The 20,641-nt window shown below is 38.3% G+C and overlaps 1 protein-coding gene across 1 annotated transcript in view; it reads right to left on the minus strand.

Annotated features, from left to right (window-relative positions):
• Positions 1 to 762: 762 nt before the first annotated feature.
• CDK6 (cyclin dependent kinase 6) overlaps positions 763 to 20,641 on the minus strand; it is a 109,059-nt gene continuing 89,180 nt past the window's right edge. Inside the window, exons 6-9 of the mRNA XM_015811570.1 lie at positions 18,634 to 18,684; positions 6,981 to 7,116; positions 4,873 to 5,015; positions 763 to 1,660 (exon numbers count right to left, since the gene is read on the minus strand). Of these exons, the coding sequence (XP_015667056.1) occupies positions 1,567 to 1,660; positions 4,873 to 5,015; positions 6,981 to 7,116; positions 18,634 to 18,684 (424 nt within the window). The 3' untranslated portion in view covers positions 763 to 1,566. The remainder of the gene's footprint in view (positions 1,661 to 4,872; positions 5,016 to 6,980; positions 7,117 to 18,633; positions 18,685 to 20,641) is intronic.

Below are 20,641 nucleotides of genomic sequence, written 5' to 3' on the forward strand. Positions count from 1 at the left end.
ATATAATTAGCAATATTATGAATACAAAATGCTGAATATCCACAGAAGGAAACAAATTGCTGGATGAAAGTTAGTATTTATCTTTCAAACCAGTCTTCTAAATAAGGCTCTAGAGATTACTAATCTGCAAAAAAAAAAAAAAAAAAGTTTATTAGCTTTTGGTGAGCTGACAGAGGAGATTTAAGCTTTGAGTGACTTCCAGCAGCTACTGCTTTTCCAGACATTTCTGACAGCCTGTTTGGTTTCTATACTGGAAAAAGAAGGGTGATAGCACATTTCCATTCTCTTACCTACCTACAGTTCTCTCATCTACATGCTATTTCCTGTTCCTAATTAATCAGACGGATTCTTAAATTTAAGGGTATGCTGAAGTCTCCTTCAGTATGGTTGAAATTTCTGCAGACCAACATCCATTGTTTTCTGAAATCCTGACTCTTACTTACTCCATTTAGTTTGTTACTTCCATGTGTTCTGCAACTAAAATTATATCTATATCATATGTTAATTAAGTGAAATATAATGAATAAAATATAGTTTATGATGATTTAATTAAATATGTGTGGTTAATCTATCCTGACATCATGTAAGGTAGAAAATTTCTAAACTAGAAATTTTAGAAATGCTAGCAAATCTCATTAAAAGAGCACTAGCTAAAAGCTTTTTAAAAACACTGTAAATTTCCTTAACCTTTTCAAACTCAACGTGTTATGTATTAGATTATATTAGTGGATGAATTTATATGTAATATGATAAAATATATAAGCTATAAAATAGATACTGTTAATTGCAAAGATACCTGAGATTGTATCTTTCTGGATTATCCTACATTTTAAAGTAATTGTAATTTCTAGCAGCCAAGAAATCTGTACAATGTAACATGTGAATAATGTATGCGTATTTTATATAAACAAGTAACAAAATATATACATGAGCAGATAACTTTTAGGAATAGGAATAGTCATGTGAAAATGGCTGACAGCAAGCAGAACCAGCTTGAAATATATCGCTATCCAAGAGGCTATAATAAAAGGTACTAAAGATAAACTTCAATGTAATATCTTGCAATAAAATCGAAAATGCTAGAACCCATTACATGTTATCTTAGACTGGAAACTTTGAATTGCATTATTTTGGCTATGTAAGCATACATTCAGGCCAAATCAAGAAAGCAGAATAATGTTGAATACAGTGGTACATTCAATGTCCCCACATTCCAGTTGGAAATGAGACTAGCTAACTGAAACAATTCTCATAAACAAGACAAACATTTTATGGTGTGCTGGTGAACAGTGTAGCTGGTGTAGGCTGCAATACACACACAATACACAAAACACTCCTATCATGCTGCAAGAAGATTTTGCCAGAAGATGTTTTTCTCAGCATCCGATCTATTGCTCTTTAGACCAATCCAAAGAGCTATAAATGGTGGACTCCAAATGTGCAGCAAGGTTTTGAGTCACTTCTACCTCAAAACTTCTCAGAGGGTCTTCTGTCACAGCCTAAGGAATTGTGGTCAGAAATGAAAAAGTGAAAAATTCTGCTGGAAACTGCAAGCCCCTCTGAGTTTTAGGGCAAGTCCTTTGGATCAGAGCCAAGGAACTGAACTGGATGCAGGACAGATTCTTCTGCAGGTATTCCCTGAGCTAAGTCTATGCCAAACCTAAATGAACAGATATACATAAAGTTGAAAAATTTCTATTGCACAGTTGGCAGCAAGAATAGCAGAACAAACATTTGCATATTTTTAAAGATAGTATCTTGAAACTAAGAAAAGCAATTAGATGTTCAACTTAGATCTGTATGATATAGATGCAATAACTAGGATTCATCAAGGAGGGTAGAAACATATCTAAAGAAGAACAGAGGATACTATATTTAACCATATTCAACTATTAATTTATCTAGTCTGTACTATTTGTGTTAAAGTTAAATCAACTATTCAAAGTTCAAGGTTTGTCCTTTCTAACCAGTGGTGGGATTCAAATACCCAAAGAACCAGTTCTCCGTGTGGATGCCATTTCCAAAAGTCCATTCTCAGCTGGGGAGACCTCCCAAGCTCAGAATGGCCCAGTGGAAGTGTATGGACCCCACTTCCAGAAATCCATTCTGAGCTGGGGAGGCCTCCCAGGCCCAGAATGAGCCACCAAATGCGTGGACGCCACTTCCAGAAGTCTGTTCTGAGCCTTGGAGGCCTGGGGGAAGCCTCCCAGGCTCAGAACAGACTTCTGGAAGTGGCGTCCACGTACTTCTGGCGGTCCGTTCTGGGCCTTGTGAAAAAGGGCTAGGGCATCAGCTGGTTTGCCGAAGTCAACAAAAAATTAGCTACCGGTTCTACCAAACCAGTGCGAACCGGCTGAATCCCACCACTGTTTGTAACTAACTATCAGGAATACAATATTGGATTTTCAACATGCAAAGCATATGTTCTGCCTTTTAACAAGTTATTCCTCAGTATTTCTTTTGATCAGCTTCAATGCATCTCCACAATGTAAAAATTGGAAATATAATAGGCTATTTGAACTGCTCATATTTGTGAAGTATGCCATATCATACTGTTGCTTGGTCTGAAATAATTTCATTGATATTCCCATAAAATACTAAATTCTTTTAAATTCATTCAGGATTACAATAGTTGTAACTTAAAACTAATGATCATGGGGTTACTCTACAGAAGTTCAAGATAAATGCAAAATGTCACCATAGCAGAATTTCTATTTCTGGAAAATGATTTGAAATAGGTATGCAAATTGTGAGAAACTTCCATAGCAGGGCATTTTGTTTAGTAATTTAGACAATTGTAGGCTCGACACAACCAAAGGGCATTAGACTGGTAAAACCAATAACAAAGGGATATTCACATGAGCCTTCCTGTGTTCCACTGAGAACAAATTATTGAGAATATACCACCTAGGAAAACAAACCAAATGCAATCCTGAATTTTTAGATACATGCACTTTTTCATCCCTTATATAGGGGACAAATTAATGAGCATTATACAGGAAAATATTGGGGACTTATTCCAGGAATTAACATTCAAAGTATAAAGAAATGATTGATACAACTCAGTAAACAGAAAAGAATTAGATAGCAGAGCAACAATTATAATAGATAAGAGTATAATCCATTGATTAGTTCCAATAGCACCTGTATCTTCTGATTTGTTGCAACCATTAATATACTGGCACTGGAGCTATATTAGAGTCACACTAAGGCAACCAAATGAGAAGTGGATTAAGAATATTTCATCAAACCATGCTACAAAAATAAAATTTCTTTTTAAAATTCTATTTTTTTTTTACAAAAACTCTAAAACATACAGACATATAATGCAGATTTAAAATATTTGTGCTAACATATCCATGTGACTTATTCATGAAGTTGGCTTTTTGATAAAGCAAATGTGAAAGGCAAAGTAGGGCAGAACAATGTTAACAAGTACGGTTTTCTAATATTTTCATATAGAAAAATAAAATCTATTGAATTATATAAAATGTCAGACTGGAAGCAAACTTGAAGCAAATGTGAAGGTGCCTGAGTTAATTGCAATCATAACATACAGGCTTGAATGTCAGCTATGAGCACCTGTTTTCTCATTGCATAATCCAATGCATGTTTAAGTAGAAGTGAGTTTCAGTAAATTAGATTCATATTTACACTGCCATACAGTATTTTCATTATTATCCCTGTGGATTTTACTCATACTTTATTGTCCCAGAGATTTCAAAGGACCAGCTTTTTATATATCTGCAGTTGAAGACAGCACATTTTGTTCAAAGTAATTTACCCTCAAGAGAAAAATGCACAGGACTGCAGATTTTTTTTTATGTGTATGTATGTGCAGAACGGGATTCAATGGGGGTTTAGTCTCAAATAAGTGGGAATAGTTTATAACCTATTACAGATTCAATTCTATACACAGCTGTGCCTCACTAAATCCAACAGGGCTTATTTTGGAGAAGATATTTTCAGGTTGTCATTTTAGTTTATGTGCACATATGTGCATATGTGGGTAAGCAAAATTAGGTGTATATATGAACACTTAATTTTTTCTTATTTCATCCTTGAATCTGAAAATGATAAAACTGAAATTCATAATTTCCAAAGTCATAGAAGTGTACCACCAGAAAAGATAAAGATGAAATGTTGTGCAGTGACTGACATAAATTTAGCGGATCACAAGAATGATCCCTGCAAATTAATTTCTTTAAAACCATCTGTTCCTTTTACCAAATGTATATTATTAATATTTGAAAATTAAGTCACAGACACAATAAAATGTCATCATCTTTCATCTCTTATTAAGGAAGGATCCTGTGGATTATAATAGCCAGATGTATCTTTTACATTTTTCTCTTAACTTTAGGGTAGAGAGATTCAAATGTCACTCTTTTAAATATTACTTCAAAAATATTTCTGAATTCACGATCAAGCAAATAAACAGCAAAACAAACTACCACCATAACTCCCAGAGGAGCATCAAGTCAAACTTCAGCACCCAGAAACAGAAATCAAGTCATGTTTTGGTAGACAGACTGAATTCTTCTAATCCAAGGTGGCACCATTCAACACTAGAAGAAAAAGGCAGCAAAACTGATCAACAGCTTCTCTCATTCTGTAGATTTCCAGATAGACTAACAAACAACAAACTACAGTGGAACCCATTTAAAGTTTTTGTATCTTGCATTGTTTCATTGTCAAAACATGCCTAACTAGGTTCTTTTCCTTGGAGAGGCAGAGCATCATTTTGAAGAACTACACAATTATGTGAAGTCTTCAATAAAGTTTTCAAACATGCAATGATGCCTTTTACCTTTAACAGTGATCTTATCAAACTACTTTGTTCATCCTTAGATTAGCCTGATAAAGCCTTACAGTGAATTCATCTCTGTGGAGTTTTGACTGGAGGACACATCAGAATCTGTATTCTCTTTGTATTTCTCCAAGTCATGAAAATAAGGATGGGTTAAGGCATCATAAGCTGATATTCTCTTCATAGGATTGAATGTCAGACATTTCTGTATAAGATAGAGAAAATAATTAGTAGCGGGCAACACTCTGACTGATCCAGCAACACACTTTTTCTACTGCTGGCCAAAAAACGTAACAAGAAAAGGCAAGGATTTATTAGATAATTATCTTTTTAAGATATAGTCAAAGTTTTTGTCTATGTTGTCATCACCATTGCTTTTAAGAGGAGCAGCATGTAATTAGTCTTGAGTTATTGAAAAAAGCTATGCAGAATCAAGTCCAGGTAATACTTGAAAGAGAGACCAACAGAAAACCACAGAATTTTAGATTAGATTGGAAAATTAGTGAGAAAAATCAATAGTAAACTGTTTGAATACAAGTAGTTCTCAATTTTCAATCATTCATTTAACAACTGTTTGATGTTACAATGTGCTGAGAATAGTGACAACCAGTCCTCGCACTTACAATCATCACAGTATCTTTATGGTCATGTGACCAACATCCAGGTGCTTGCCAACTGGCATGTATTTACAACAGTTGAAATGTCTTGGGTTCACATGACTGTCATTTATGATCTTCCCAGGGGGCTTCCCACAAAGTCAGTAGGGAAAGCCAGATTCACTTAACAATCATGAGATTCCCTTAATGATTGGAGCAATAAAGTCATAAAATTGGGACCAATTTATTTAACAATCATCACTTAGCTATGAAAGTTTCAATCCCAATTGTGATTGCAAATCAAAAACTACAAGAAAACTTACAAGAAAACTACAGACTCACTAGGAGTCAAATTCATCTTGAAGATGACTATACTTCATCATTAACATTATTAATAAATGTACTAAGTAAAATCCCAATGACACATCAGTTCTGAAGTATTAAGTGTTATTATTCTACCAAGAAAGAGATATATATTCTACAATGAAAATTCTATGGGATACATTTCATTTGCTCATCAGTTTCTTAGATGATTAATATATATGTGTTGCATCAGTAACATTTAGTTTCATGCACTATTGTATGTAGTACAGTTATTACACAGGTTATTAAATTACAATAAATTCTGATTTGATTGATATGATCTCACTTCTCATAAGTATTGCAATTATTCTATCTGAGATTTTTTTTGTTAATGTGTATAATTTGATCTGTGAAAAAGAAAATTATTTTGCTCCTAGACTTGTTGAATGAATTTCAGAGATAAAATCATGGTGCCATTAATAAAGTATCTAAATGCTGTTAAATTATTTCAAATGGAACATGTCCGCTTTTAAAGTATTTCTTAGGAAAACCAGACATCATAAAAGTATTCCTTCATTTATATTAACAGAAACCAATGTAGTAACACCCCAAGATATGACGTCAAAATGGCACACTGGGAGCCTGGTTATAGTCAATATGATGCAAATTATTTAAGAATGCAAAGAGAGAACATTCAGTTACTGATAGGAATTTTTTTATATAACTAAGCCTATTTATTCCAGAAAGGCTTAAGTAAAACCATAATCTGATCTTTTCAACGCCATCTTTTATTCTGTCTAACATTCTCCTTCTTCTCCAAACCCTAATACAGTGGGCTGTTATTGAGGGCGAAGAAAATTTTTGAGGAGGTTCTAGCAGGGAAATGAAGCTATTGTATACCCATGGCTGTAGATCCACTAATTCTATTTGGGATAATGCAGCCTAAAGTTGCCTTTGGCAAGAAGAAGGGCACAAAGTTTAATAATAAAAACAAATAAATATTTTTTTCAGAGCATTGTGTGATTGCTGGGTGTTTTTGGTTTATTCTGTGGAGTGAAGGTGAATATGTGGCTTTAGATTTGAGATCCTTATCTCCTCTCAAAATTTATATTTAGGGATATTTCTTGCTATATCCCAAGCACTTTTAGCTTTTATTTGATACTGGAGAGACTTCTTTCTCAGCTCAGCAGCAGACAATTATATATATTGTTGACGTTTTTATTCCATGATAGACTACTTATTTCTAAAAATTTACTATTACAGATACTTACAATTAGCAAGTCTTTGCCCAGTTCATCAATATCTGTTACAAGAAGTTCAATGGGCTGTGGGGATTGAGAGGCAAAAGCATTCCTTGGGAGGGCAACATCAATAGGCCAATCTTCTTCGTCAGGAAGACCAATTACTCTGTACAGAAGACAAGAACAAGCACTTATTCTTACAATGTTTGTTTCAGTATCTGATGATGATTCTCAATTGTGAATTTTCATTCACTTATTTAAGAGGTTTTAATATAAAATTGTAAAAGCACCTTACATTAAATGCTTTCTTTTAAAATGACAACTGAAATAATAAAACCTCAATTAGAAAGCAAACAAAATAGACTGTTTTAGAGCAGGGGGTCCCTAACCCCCAGTCTGTAGACTATTACCATTCCTCAGCCTGTTGGCAACCTGGTGACACAAGTGACGAGTGAGCAAGGGAAGCTCCATTTGCACGACTTGCATGTGCACGCAAAACCATCCCCTTCCCCCCACTGATGATTGCTGAAACCGGAGAGTTTGGGGACCACTGTTTTAGAGCATTCATAAAAATGTTACAAATGGTGCCAGCATTACACATTTTGGAAATGAGTTCTGTGGAACTAGAGTTACCAATAAGAGAGTCTTAACTTAAATGCCTCCCTAACTCTGATGTTAATGTTGAGTTAGTCAATTCCCCAAAGATGATCTCATAGCATAGATGGGTTTGGAGTTGGGCTGATGCCCTTTAAATAGTTTAGGAAGAAATATTTGTCTCATGTCCAAATTATCTATATATGCTTCCCTGGAATGTTAAATTATTCTTTATGTTAAACTTTTTGTTAGAAAATCAGTTTGAAGATTTGAAATAGGAGTATCTGTAGTTTCTCATAAATGCAAAGAAACAATAGTGTGGTTAACACCATCAATATTAAACAATATTCAATGTACACTGCACCTTATAATATACACCGGGAAGTGCTGGTTTCCAAATAATATACAGTCTAAAATTGGGATTGGTAAAGTAATAATGGAAATAGACAAACTGAAATGTGTGTGCTCATTCATATAATTAAAAATTTGCTTGAGGTGGCAACTGAGAATTTAAAGAACAACTCAAAAGCTTTATAAAAGGCTCTGAAAAAATAAAAAACAAACGTGGCATCTATCAGATGGAAAAGTTAGCTACTTAGTTCTCATTTCACTTCTTTTTAAATGCAATACATAGACTTTATAGTAGCAATTAATATAGTTATGTCAGATGGTTTGGAATTAAAAACCTGTGCCACCAGGGTGCAGCATCCCCCAGATTTTAATGATTTCTTTTTTGCTATGAAATGTATTGATGGTATTGTGAAGACACTATCAGTGGAAGATTTGTCATTTGGCAGACAATGTGCCAATTTTGACTACCAAATAGCCACATGAAGCTTCACTGATGGTTGTCAGTACTGAAAGAAGACTGCAGGATAAGCAGGAGATCTGCTTCTTTGAACCACACAATACTTTCTCTAGAAAGCTCTCTGGAAATAAATTAGCATTGCCATCTACTTTCCTTTTTATAGCTAGCTTTACTGTAAGAAATTTGTTTATGTCAATGAAATAAAAGATTGAATACTTTACAAAATTTCACTTATAAAATTTTAGATCTTAAGTTCAAACTACTACAGTACATAGCACAGCAGACATACTGCCGTTAGATTTTTACACAGTGCATTTATAATTTATATACACTGAATATCCTTAGATCCAAGAACATTCATTTTTATTGCATGATGGCCTTGGAATATAGTACTTTGCTTCTATAAACCAGAGCTCACTAACCTTTCTTGGTTGGCAGATAGGAAAAAAGGGGGGGAAAGCATTTTATGCATGTGCGCATGCGTGTACACGCATGGGGCCGCAAGCATGTGTGCGACACAAACAGTGCAGGGCTAGTGCTTACGTGATACTCGCTAGCCCTGCCCCGTTCTTGTGCACAGTGCTGTTCTGTGCTTTGAGGCGTGGCATTGGCCCGTTTTTGTACCACGCAGCATCCTGTTTTTGTGCCTCGTGGCCCAGCGGTGGGTCATTTTTGTGCCCTGCAATGCAGTGGCATCCCATTTTTATGCTCCGCGGCGGCAGCCCTTTTGCACCCCGCAGTGCGGTAGTGTTCCATTTTTGCACCCTGTGGTGACCTGTTTTTGCGCCCTGCGGCTACACTAACACAAGTAGGGGTGTGCGCGCGCACACATGCACGAACTGGCTAGCAGCATGGTCCAGTGGCCAGCAGCCCATGGCCCACTACCGGGCCGTGGCCCACAGGTTGGGGACCCCTGCTATAAACCATCCAAAATAAATTAAACAAATGAATCTGAATTATATATCAATTGGGCACTCTCCAGTTGGACTGAATTATAACTCTCATCACTCCCAGTCACTGGCATGAAAGAAGTTGCAACCTATACACCTGGAAATGCTGACCTGAAGAAGAATATTTGGATAAAAATAATGAAAATGGTAATAAACTTTATATTATATCAACTGTAAAAAAGAAGGTACATTCTTTTCTTCATTATATACTGCTTACATGGCTTCATGTATGATAAGTATTTCCTTGATTAGCATATTCCAATATGTAGAAATTGTGATGAAATCCATCTTAAAATATATGTAACATTTTCATTAAAAGAATTACTATAGGGTACAGCGGAAACATTTGTACATAAGAAAAATCACTACGAACTTTAGAAAGCTACAATTGCATTTAATTGCATTTTTTTCTTGCAAGAAATCTGTATAATAAAAAATACTCAAATTGGCATTTGCTTTTCCTGATTATTATATAAATTCTTTCCTGTGCAGGTTGTTGCATTGAACAGAAACACACAAAACAGGTATATTCCTGCTAACATTCTTGCCCTGGACATTTACTGATCAGAAATACCATAATGTGTCATTTTATTAACAAAAAACAAATCAAATCAGCAAGACTACATGCTTCTTGTATTATAAGAATAAATGCATTGATGCTAGATACAAATGAACTACGATGCCAGATTCTGGAAAACCAAACCACTTGAGCCTGACTTTTTTAAAAAAAAGTTGCACAGGAAAAACTATTTGGTGCATGACAAATTAATCATATTGATGATTCACATACAATGGTGTAAAATACAGGAAGTGGAAGCCAAAACCAACAATGGAAAATATTCAATTCAAAATAAAATTATCTAGGAAATATGTGTGTGTGTGTGTGTATACACATACACACCACCTTTACTATTTGTATAAATAACTCAAGGCAACAAAATATCAAAGAAACCTTCCTCTTCCTGTTTCCCCAAAAACAACAATCTGGTGAGGTAGTTTGGATTGAAAGAAAGTGACTGGCCCAAAATCACCCAGCTAACTTTCATGGCTAAGGAGTCTTTCATGGCTAAGGTCTCCTGCTTTCTAGGCTAGTGCCTTTCTAGCCATTAGCCCAAACAAGTGTTTCCTTTTTGCTGCTTTTTTTTTTAAAGTAGAAAAAAGCTTCCCAAATGAATCAATCTAGTCTTGACTCAGAAGGAATGATGCCTATAAAGAGGAGATAGGCAGACAGACATGGTTTTTTAATAATATTTTATTGATTTTCTAATTTTACAATTAAACATTTAAAAAGTAATGTGGTGACTGGGTAATCAGTGATTCCATGACACACATAAATCTTTAGCACAAATCTCAAGTTACAACATCAGATATTTCTTCTCTTTATCCCTTAATATCTACTATCTCATATTGAATTAATATAATTTTTATTGTTACCAACTAAGTAATGATGATGATGATGATGATGATGATGATGATGATGATGATAAAGTTGGAAGGGACCTTGGAGGTCATCTAGTCCAACCCCCTGCTCAGGCAGGAAACCCTATACTATTTCAGACAAATGGCTGTCCAGTCTCTTCTTAAAAACTTCCAGTGTTAGAGCATTCACCACTTCTGGAGGCAGGTTGTTCCACTGGTTAATTGTTCTAACTGTCAGGAAGTTTCTCCTTAGTTCTAGGTTGCTTCTCTCTTTGGTTAGTTTCCACCCGTTGCTCCTTGTCCTGCCTTCAGGCGCTTTGGAAAATAGCTTGACTCCCTCTTCTTTGTGGCAGCCCCTGAGATATTGGAACACTGCTATCATGTCACCCCTCGTCCTTCTCTTCGTTAAACTAGACATACCCAATTCCAGCAACCGTTCCTTATATGTTTTAGCCTCCAGTCCCCTAATCATCTTTGTTGCTCTTCTCTGTACTCTTTCTAGAGTCTCAACATCTTTTTTACATCGTGGTGACCAAAACTGGATGCAGTATTCNTGTTAGATAGCGCCCAGTGTTCAAGTCTGTCCAGATCCTCCTGTATCCTAAGCCTGTTTTCTGGAGTGTTGGCTATTCCTGCCAGCTTGGTGTCGTCTGCAAATTTGATGAGTTCCCCATCTATCCCCTCGTCCAGATCGTTGATGAAGATGTTGAAGAGCACTGGGCCCAGAACAGAGCCCTGGGGCACCCCACTACACACTTTCATCCATGTAGATGTGGTTCCATTGAGGACCACACGCTGAGTATGGCCGGTCAGCCAGCTACGGATCCATCTGGTGGTGATGCTATCTAACCCACATTTTTCTATCTTCTCAAGTAGTAGGTTGTAGTCTACTTTGTCAAATGCCTTACTGAAGTCCAAGTAAATTATATCCACAGCATTCCTCTGGTCCACTAATTCTGTCACTTGGTCAAAGAATGCAATAAGATTTGTCTGGCATGATCTGTTTTTGAAAAACCCGTGTTGGCTTTTAGTAATGACTTTGTTTGCCTGTGTTTGCTGATTCGTTGTTTGATTATCTTTTCCAGAATCTTCCCAGGTATTGAGGTCAGGCGGATAGGTCTGTAATTTCCTGGGTTCTTTTCCCCCCCTTTTTTGAAGATGGGAACTACATCAGCTCTTTTCCAGTCCTCCGGTAGTTCCCCAGTGCTCTAGGATCTCTGAAAAATATAGTTCAGTGGTTCTGAGATCACATCTGCCAGTTCCTTAAGAACCTTGGGGTGTAATCCATCTGGTCCTGATGATTTGAACTCGTCTATGCTGGACAGGTGTTCACTTACCATTTTCTTGCCTATCTTAACTTGTATTTCTATTTTGTTTTTTATGCCACTATTTTTGATAGGTTGGTCTTTTTTTTCCCTTTGTGTAAAGACAGATGCGAAAAACGAGTTAAATAGTTCTGCTTTCTCCCTGTTGCTTGTCACCTTCTTGCCACTTTACCCACTAATGGACCAATCGTTTCCTTCACTTTTTTCATCTTTGTTACATTTATCAATAATTTTGAATTTATACATATCTTAATTTGTGTTTACATTCAATCTTATATACATTAATGTCCTGTTGTAAAGCCTTTTTCCCCAGGCTTTAATTTCCCCTCAATATTTAACTTAACATTTGGTATGTTATAGTTTCTAAGTTTTAGGTAACTAGAACTCAAGTTGTATCTCAACTTGTACATTTCCCCTTTTTATAACAAAATCTAATATTCTAAATATACATTTTATCTATTTGAATATAATCTTATTCTATTTTTAAAAAATTCTTTTTTTTACCACATTAAACCAAAAATCTATTAATCTTATTACACATCTTACCTATTCAGTTATATTACTTTATTTTTTAAAAAACTTATCTATATTCGATCATCTTCAATAGTATTAAATCCCCCCTAATAAATCAAAACCGTAGTTTTTTTCAGCCTTACTCTGGCTTTTTTCCTTTGCCAACTAACCATCCATGTCAGTACTTTTAATTCATCAAACAGTTCTCCCTCTATTATTGTGTGTATTATTTGAATTAAGAAAAACCATTTAATTACAACTTTTTTTGGAAGAACTAGCCCCATTATATTTCTTTGATCGCCTCCCCATTATTCCAGTTTCCCACAGTTGTCCTAATAAGTTTATCTTTCATTCAGTCTGTTCTTCTTCCTTTTCCTCAAGTTTCTTCTGATTTATGAAAAAAATCTTTTCCATTTTCAATGTTGTCACTCTCTTTTCTAATTTCCCCGTTGGCTGGATCTGTTGGGTCAGTTGGGTCCTCCGTCTTAATATTTAGTTGTTCCATTTCTCCTGTTGCTTTCTGCATTGTTGGGTCTTTGGTTGTAGTCAAAATCTTGGTCTGTATATTTAAGCTGGCATCTTGTTCCTTTATGTTGCCTCTTATTTTGTTACATGCTGAAAAAATGGTTTCATGTATTGATTTCAACATAAAGGATTTTTCCTGATCTTCATCCATATTCCCTTGATAATGTATTAAATTAAGGATTTTAAAATCAAATGTTAAAAATAGTTTTTGTAGCTAGATGTGTGACGGATAGTCTTATAGTGAAAATTGTTTGGCAGGTAAGAATTTATAGTCCAAAGTATTCCATCATCTTGTGTAGTAACAAAGACTTCTCATGTAAAGAAATAGGAAAACAATTTTCCACATATAATTCTGAAAGTCAATAAAAGTTTATCTTCATAGTTCAAACAGGCCATATACACCACCTTGCAATTCCTTCTTTACAGCTGTGTTTCTCACAGGTGGTATGTCAAGTTTTAGAGGGTTTTTTCTAATTTCTGGTTTCTTGTTATTCTAGTCAATAACAAATTGTAATAGCATCCTTTGCCACAAGATGTCACCAATGCCATTTAAAACTTTTTAAATCCCGAGTTTTAATAATATTTTTCAAGGTTTATTTCTTTTCTTTTTAAATAAAAGCCAGTATCTCCAGTAAGAATAGGAAAATTTTTAGTTTCCAAATTTCAAAGGTATATGCATCCAATTAAATTAGAATTGTTCTTATAGTTGCTCTTTTCCCCTAGGTCAGTGATGGCGAACTTTTTAGAGACCGAGTACCCAAACTGCAACCCAAAACCCACTTATGTATTGTCGGGTGCCGGGTGGGCGTAGCCCATTGGGTAGGTGTGGCTGCAGTGGTCACTGCAGACTGGGTGGGTATGGTCAGGGTGGGCATGGCCACCTCAATGTTGCTCGTGGGGAGGGACACCTATGGGGGCCAGGCAGGGTTGGGGGTGATCCAGGGGGTCTCTGGCAGTGGGATGGTGGGCAGGAGGCTCATCCTGTGGGGTGAGGCAGGGTAGGGGTACCATTGCTCAGGGCAAGGCGAGGCAGGGGCCAGGGCGGCTGCTGCCTGACACCATCGGCCCCCGCACACAGCGAGCACATGGGGGCCAACTGTGTCCATCAGCAGCCACAGCCTGCCAGCTCCTCGGTGTCGCACCCAATGCGGCTGCCATGAGGCCGTGGAACAAGCCAGGTGGAGGTAAGGAACTGGTATATCAGTTTCTTACTGCCGCCCAGCTTGTTCCGTGGCCTCCTGGTAGCGGCACTGGGCAGGAGGCAGCAAACAGCAGGTTTCGGTGTGACGCGGCTGTTTGCTGCCTTGCGTATTGTGCCCAATGCTGCTGCAATGCGGCTCGGCCGAAAGCAGCTGTGGAACAAGTGGGGCAGGTTTCCCCCTCACCTACCCATTCAGAAGTTGGAATTGATCGACCTTTTTCCCTCCCAAAAAACTTTCTTTGTTTCCTTGCACGCGGCTGTGGATTGCGAAGGAGAAACAGCATGGGGCTGGAAATCAGGTAAGGAAAGAAAGGCAATTTCTAGGGGGAGCGAGGATTTCTTTCCTTACCTGCTCCACTTGTTCTGAGGCCGCTTTCCGCTCATACGCATTGCTCTTGCCAATGGCACGACTGGCCACTTCAGCGCTCTCCCTCCCTCCCTGAGCCTCCAGTGCTCCACCTGCTGCTTTGGTCAGCCTGCGGGCCCCCACAACAGCCTGCCCACCGCCACCCAGCACGGCTGCCCCGGGGCTGGCCTGGCATGGGAAGGGCACGATCCTCACCCTCCCGCCACCATGCAGGGTAAGGTTGCCATCCCATCCCCACCCAGATGCCCTCGCCTCCCCCAAGTGTTTTTTTACTAACCTGCCTTTCAGCTGCATTCCATTTCTCTGTTCGCTTCTCAGCCTTTGCCGTGTGTTTATGGGACTATGGGCTAAAAAAAAAGTTCCATCAGACTTTCTAACTTCTTGCGATCTTGCGAGAAGTTAGAAAGTCTGATGGAACTTTTTTTTTTAACCGATAGTCCCACAAACACGTGGCAAAGGCTGAGAATGGAGAAAAGGAATGCAGCTGAAAGGCAGGTTAGTAAAAAACGCTTGGGGAGGCGGGGGTGGGCGCAGCAATCTTACCCTGTGTGGGTATTGATGCAGGTTGCTCATGGATGGGACGGAAGGCCTAGAACTGGGGTGACGGCATGCGTGCCCACAGAGAGGGCTCTGCATGCCACCTGTGGCATGCATGCCATAGGTTCACCACCATGGCCCTAGGTAGTCAATCGCTGCTGTTCTGAGAGGCTGGGGTAAGAATTCCCTTCCCTCTTTCCTCATAGGGTGAGAAATACTTTGGGCAGCTTTTGCAGGAAAAGTATTTAAAGTCTTAAAGAGAAGATCAGATCTCAGCCAGTTTAATCCACATTGCTTTAAAGGTGCTTGGTTGTAGTTTTGACTTCAGCTGTCAGCAGCTTAATGACAAGCCATATTGCTATGGCTGGTCTTTTTTCCACCAGTTTGGAGAGCTGCCCCGGAGCAAGCAGAAGAGCTCCCGCCCTTCCGCGATCAAGGGGGGGTTCCTCTCCTTGCTCATTGCCCCTACAGGGCAACTTTTGACTCTTTCCAGGGTCCCCCAGCGGGATAAAACCGGACACTGAAGACGGAGCTCACCTCCATGCATCCGTCAGCACTGCGATGACAAACTGGAAGACCCAGCAGACAGACATGTTTTATCCAATATGCTACTCAGTTTAATTATAAATATGTCAAATGAAACTAAAATAAATATACTTTTTGTCTAGCAAACATAGAGAATTTAATATATTCAAATATGGAAAAGCAAAAAGCAAAGTTAGGAAGACTATAAAGGTGAATTTTTCTTTCCTTCACTCCTTTTCTCTTTATGCCATCTTCCCAGATGCCACCTTGCTCTAATCCTACAATGGAATCCATATGTAAAAGCGAACCTCTGCATGCATATAATTTATTTGACCAGAAGCCACAATACTTAATTGAATATACTACCACGGTGGTGGCGAACCTATGGCACGCGTGCCCTGTGGGCACGCACGCCATCACCCTGGAGGGAGGCGGGGCCAGACTGCTCCCTTCCACCTCTCCATGTGCGCCTGCGCTCTCGGCTCTCTTTCTCTCTGCACTGAGAGCCCGGGCTGGATGGTGGAAAAGGCCTCTATCGCCTGGATCGGCGGTCAGGGGGCACAAAATCCCCCACCCGCCGCGCGGATCACCCTGCCGCCGTTTCCCCCCACCAAACGTGCAGATTGCATTGCCGCCGTTCTCCCCCCGCCACATTTTCCAGGCCTCCGGCACCCGCATTGAGCCACTGAAGTGCCATAAAATCGCTCCACAGTCATGGATGCGAGTTCCAGAGACTTCGAAAACACTTCTGCTGCCCAGATCGGCCATGGGGTGTGTGTGTGAAATCGCTCTGCAGCCCTAGATCTGGGCAGAAGCAGCAGAGAGAAAGAAAGATTGAGCCAGCAGGAAAGCAAAAGTGACGGGAAAGGAAAGCATTGCAGAGTAAGCAAACTTACAAAAAGGGGATCTCTCTCTCTCTCTCTCACACACACACACACACCACCCCCTTATTAATCATTTCTTCCCCCACCCCCTTTAATATCATGTTTGGAGTTTGGGAAGGCGCATGTCCTACGCTCATCTTCCCAAACTCCAAACTTGCGTGTCCTACTTTCCTAGCTTGCTTCTCAAACTCCAAATTCGCGCATCCTACGCTCGCCTTCCAAAACTCGCGCGCGCGTCCTATTTTTCTCATCCTACTCCAGTTTGGAGTTTGGGAAGGCGAGCGAGGAAAGTAGGACGTGTGAGTTTGGAGTTTGGGAAGGCGAGCAGAGCCTTAACATAAAAGGCTAGTTCTGCTTTCAAAAAAAGAGAAAGGAGGGAAGATTATTGGGCTCCTTGCATCATTCCCGCTTGAAGCCATCCTTTGCAACAAGGAAAAATCCAATCTATCCAATGCTACCCAACATTTCAAATCTGTGTGCACCGAGAGGACAGCTATTTTTAAGACAGTCCTGCACATCTATATCTAGGAATAAATCTCATTAAACTCATGAGGCTGTGAAACACAGAATACAAACACACACACACACTCTGACATGAATTCACTGAATGACTGCCGGAGACCCTCAGATCTAGCCCAGTCCTGCACAGGCCCGCACAAGTGCCCCTGACGCGAGTGACAGCGAGCTGGGCACACCCACCTAGTCGGCCACGCCCATGCCAACCACGCCCACCCAGTCAGCCACGCCCATCCGGCACCCGACGATAAATAACTGGGGTTTGGGTTGCAGTTTGGGCACTCGGTCTCTAAAAGGTTCGCCATCACTGTACTACCATATTCACAGCATTGCTTAATGTATATTGATATAGAGATGAAAATCTGAATGCAGTGTAGAATTGATTTATATTTGAGTTTCTTGATACAACACGATATAAATGAACCAATTTACAATGGAATACTTAGCTTCACCAGGCTAGGTGTTTTGTTTTAGTTATTAAATTTATATGCCACTTACTTCGCTATCCAAAGAGAGTTTGGTAAGATACCAATTGTCCTTATGATGATGATGTAAGGCAAGCAGAGCCTGAATATAGGAGTATTGCTAGATTTTATCTTAATACTGCCAGTTCAAAAATAGTGGTTATCTTTCTACTAGAAATGCTCAGACTGTAGGGTTCACTAGTTCTCTGATAGGAAAACACCTAAGACCCAGAAAAGGGTGGCACTTTAGCCTTCTTGCCCCTCCACTTCCCGAAACCCTTAGGAAAGACGGAGCTATTTGGCCCAGATGGAACAAATAAATGCCAACAACTACCCAGTACAGCATGGAATCATAACTAGATGATTGATTGATCGATTGATTTTAGAACTGAAAAAAGTATAAGCAATAAGATTATCCATAGACATTTTTGAAATTATGAAGGATCCCTAAGAATATGCACAACTTTTAATATTTGTAGGATTCAACACTTCAGCAAGGCTGGCAGAAGATATACTTTAAAAACTAAAACTTATAAAAAGTTAAACAAAGCAATAAAGTTTGGTGACCTCCATATACTCAGACTTGATACAAAGTCTTGTTGAAGAAAACCTGAGAGGAGAAGATCTAATTTTCTCCACTAAAGGATGCAGTGGGTCGGATCCAGGCTATTGTATGCAGTTCCCATTGAAATGAATGGAAATTATTTCTGCCTAACCATATTTCACTGCTATCAGTGGGATTTACATGTATCTTACTCCAGATCCAATCATCTTAGAATACTGTAAGACAGCTTAGAAGGAAGTATCTGGACTCTTGTGTAACAAAATGAGTGAATACTGTACACTTATTAAACAAAAAAAAAAATCAATTTATTTATTTATTTATTTATTTATTTATTATTTGAATTTATACCCCGCCCTTCTCCTTGCGGACTCAGGGCGGCTGACAGCCTGATAAAAACAACTACAAAAATACCCCAAAAACTATCATTAAAACAAAGTTAAGATTATCGGGCAAATGATCTTGACAGAAAATGCAAGAAGCTAATACTTACTCAAAGATTTTTCCTAGCTGATCAACATCAGAGTTTCCACGGAAAAGTGGCCTAAAAAAAAAAAAAGAGCACACACATTTTCAGTCCAGTAATTAAAATATATTTGAAGATCATCCATCCAGCATTCTCCCATGTTTTCCAATACTAGTTACTTCAGTTTCTTCAATTCCTCACTGTCCCAAAGCACACATTTTGAACCTCGTCCAATGCCTCCTGCTCCCAGAGTTCAGTACTGAACTTTTAGACAGCTGCTTTTCAGCCAACTTCTACCACCTGGTGACAGAAAAAAAATCAGCATGTTCACTGAGGTAGAAAAAAAATCCTTGTTTACTATATCCCCCCTAAAAAGAGGTTTTGAAGTGTGTTTTTTTAAAAAAGTCATTTGGTGCATGTATTTCTCTGTGACAATTACAAATACTTTGGGTTAATTTGATGGATGTTGGTTACTGAAACCACAGGCACAAAACTCCAGGTTAATTTGAGGAAACTCCCCAAGTTCTGCAGTTAAGAAAGCCCTTGTATTAAATTGGCAATTTTGCAAGACTCATACTAGTTCTTGAAGAATTATTAATCCTGAGCCAGGCATGAATAACAAAGCATTTTCAACAGATTAACTCACTGGAAACCACCTCACAGCATGACAAAATCTAGCAAATATGTTACATAGGAAAGGGAAATTCATGTTTAACAAAAAACATTTCTAATCCAAACAAGAGCCATGAGAGAAACTCTAGAATTGCCAATACAGCAGCCTTAAATTCTAGTCTGAAAGGCAGATATGGAAACCAAAAGAAATTAACCTCTAAAGTTAATGTTGGGTAATTAACCTCCACAGTCAAATGTCGAGTAGCTATATGTCATGAGATTTCCAAAATTCTGTATGAGAGGGCAACTGAAGAAAATAAAACATCACCAGTTTACTTAGATACCTTGATTAAACATCTGCTTGTGATATATAACTCTGAAACTTTTTTTTTATTTCTTTCAAGGAATGCCAGAACCTATATTATTACATATTGGGATACATAGAACAACTCAGAATCCAAAGCCTAATAAAACACCTCTCTATAAAAATTTATAAATCAAAAGCTTATAAAAGTAACTTTTTCTACTGAGAAATAACAATTCTCATTTGCTATGGTATTGAAAAAGCATATTGCTAAGTAGTAAGGTCAAACAAGCAGGTTTATTCCACCACCATCCCACCCCATTTAGAAAAAAGGTGGGGGTGGGGGAGAAGGAAGGAAGTGGTCATGTTAAGAAAAGACATAAAATCATTCATGATTTTCATTTGATGGAAGTCCGAAGGAATGTAGCAGCCATGCTGATGCATGAGCTATCAGTTTTCAAAATTACACACACACATATATATATATATACACGTATATATTGNTATATATATATATATATATATGTAGGTCTTTGCTCATTCGGGTTCTCTCCCGCGTAAAATTGGAAGAGAACCCGAATGAGCAAAGACCTACATACAAACACCCGCAAAAACCTCAGAAAACAAATATATATATATATATAAATGTAAATGTTCGTTTGTTCAAAATCTTAAATCTCCGAAAGTTCTTCACCGATTGCTTTGAAATTTTGACACAACGTTGCATTCGAATACGCACGTGTTTTTATATACCTACTATTATATAGATGTCACACCTGTGACAGGTAAAAACATGCTTTTTTGAAAAACAGCGCCATCTGTTGGACGTAAAAGCATACCCACAAGCATTGTGAAATTAAACATATTACAAACGTGCACTTTCTCTTTTCTTTCTTTTCCATTTAACCAGACTGAGCCACAGCAACGCATGGCCGGGTACAGCTAGTATATATATATATATATAATGGGAGGAAGAAATCTTTGGGCTGACAGGGTGCATCAAAAAAAACCCCAAACACTCATGATAAATCTCCTCCCCTGGTCTCTTCCCTCCCTAATACATGTGACAAATGAGAAAGAGCCTGTGGCTTAGGGTCAACACAGCTGCCTAACGTGCAA

The sequence above is a fragment of the Protobothrops mucrosquamatus genome, unplaced genomic scaffold (assembly GCF_001527695.2).
Source record: "Protobothrops mucrosquamatus isolate PMUCROS unplaced genomic scaffold, P.Mucros_1.0 scaffold45, whole genome shotgun sequence".
Classification (NCBI taxonomy): domain Eukaryota; kingdom Metazoa; phylum Chordata; class Lepidosauria; order Squamata; family Viperidae; genus Protobothrops; species Protobothrops mucrosquamatus.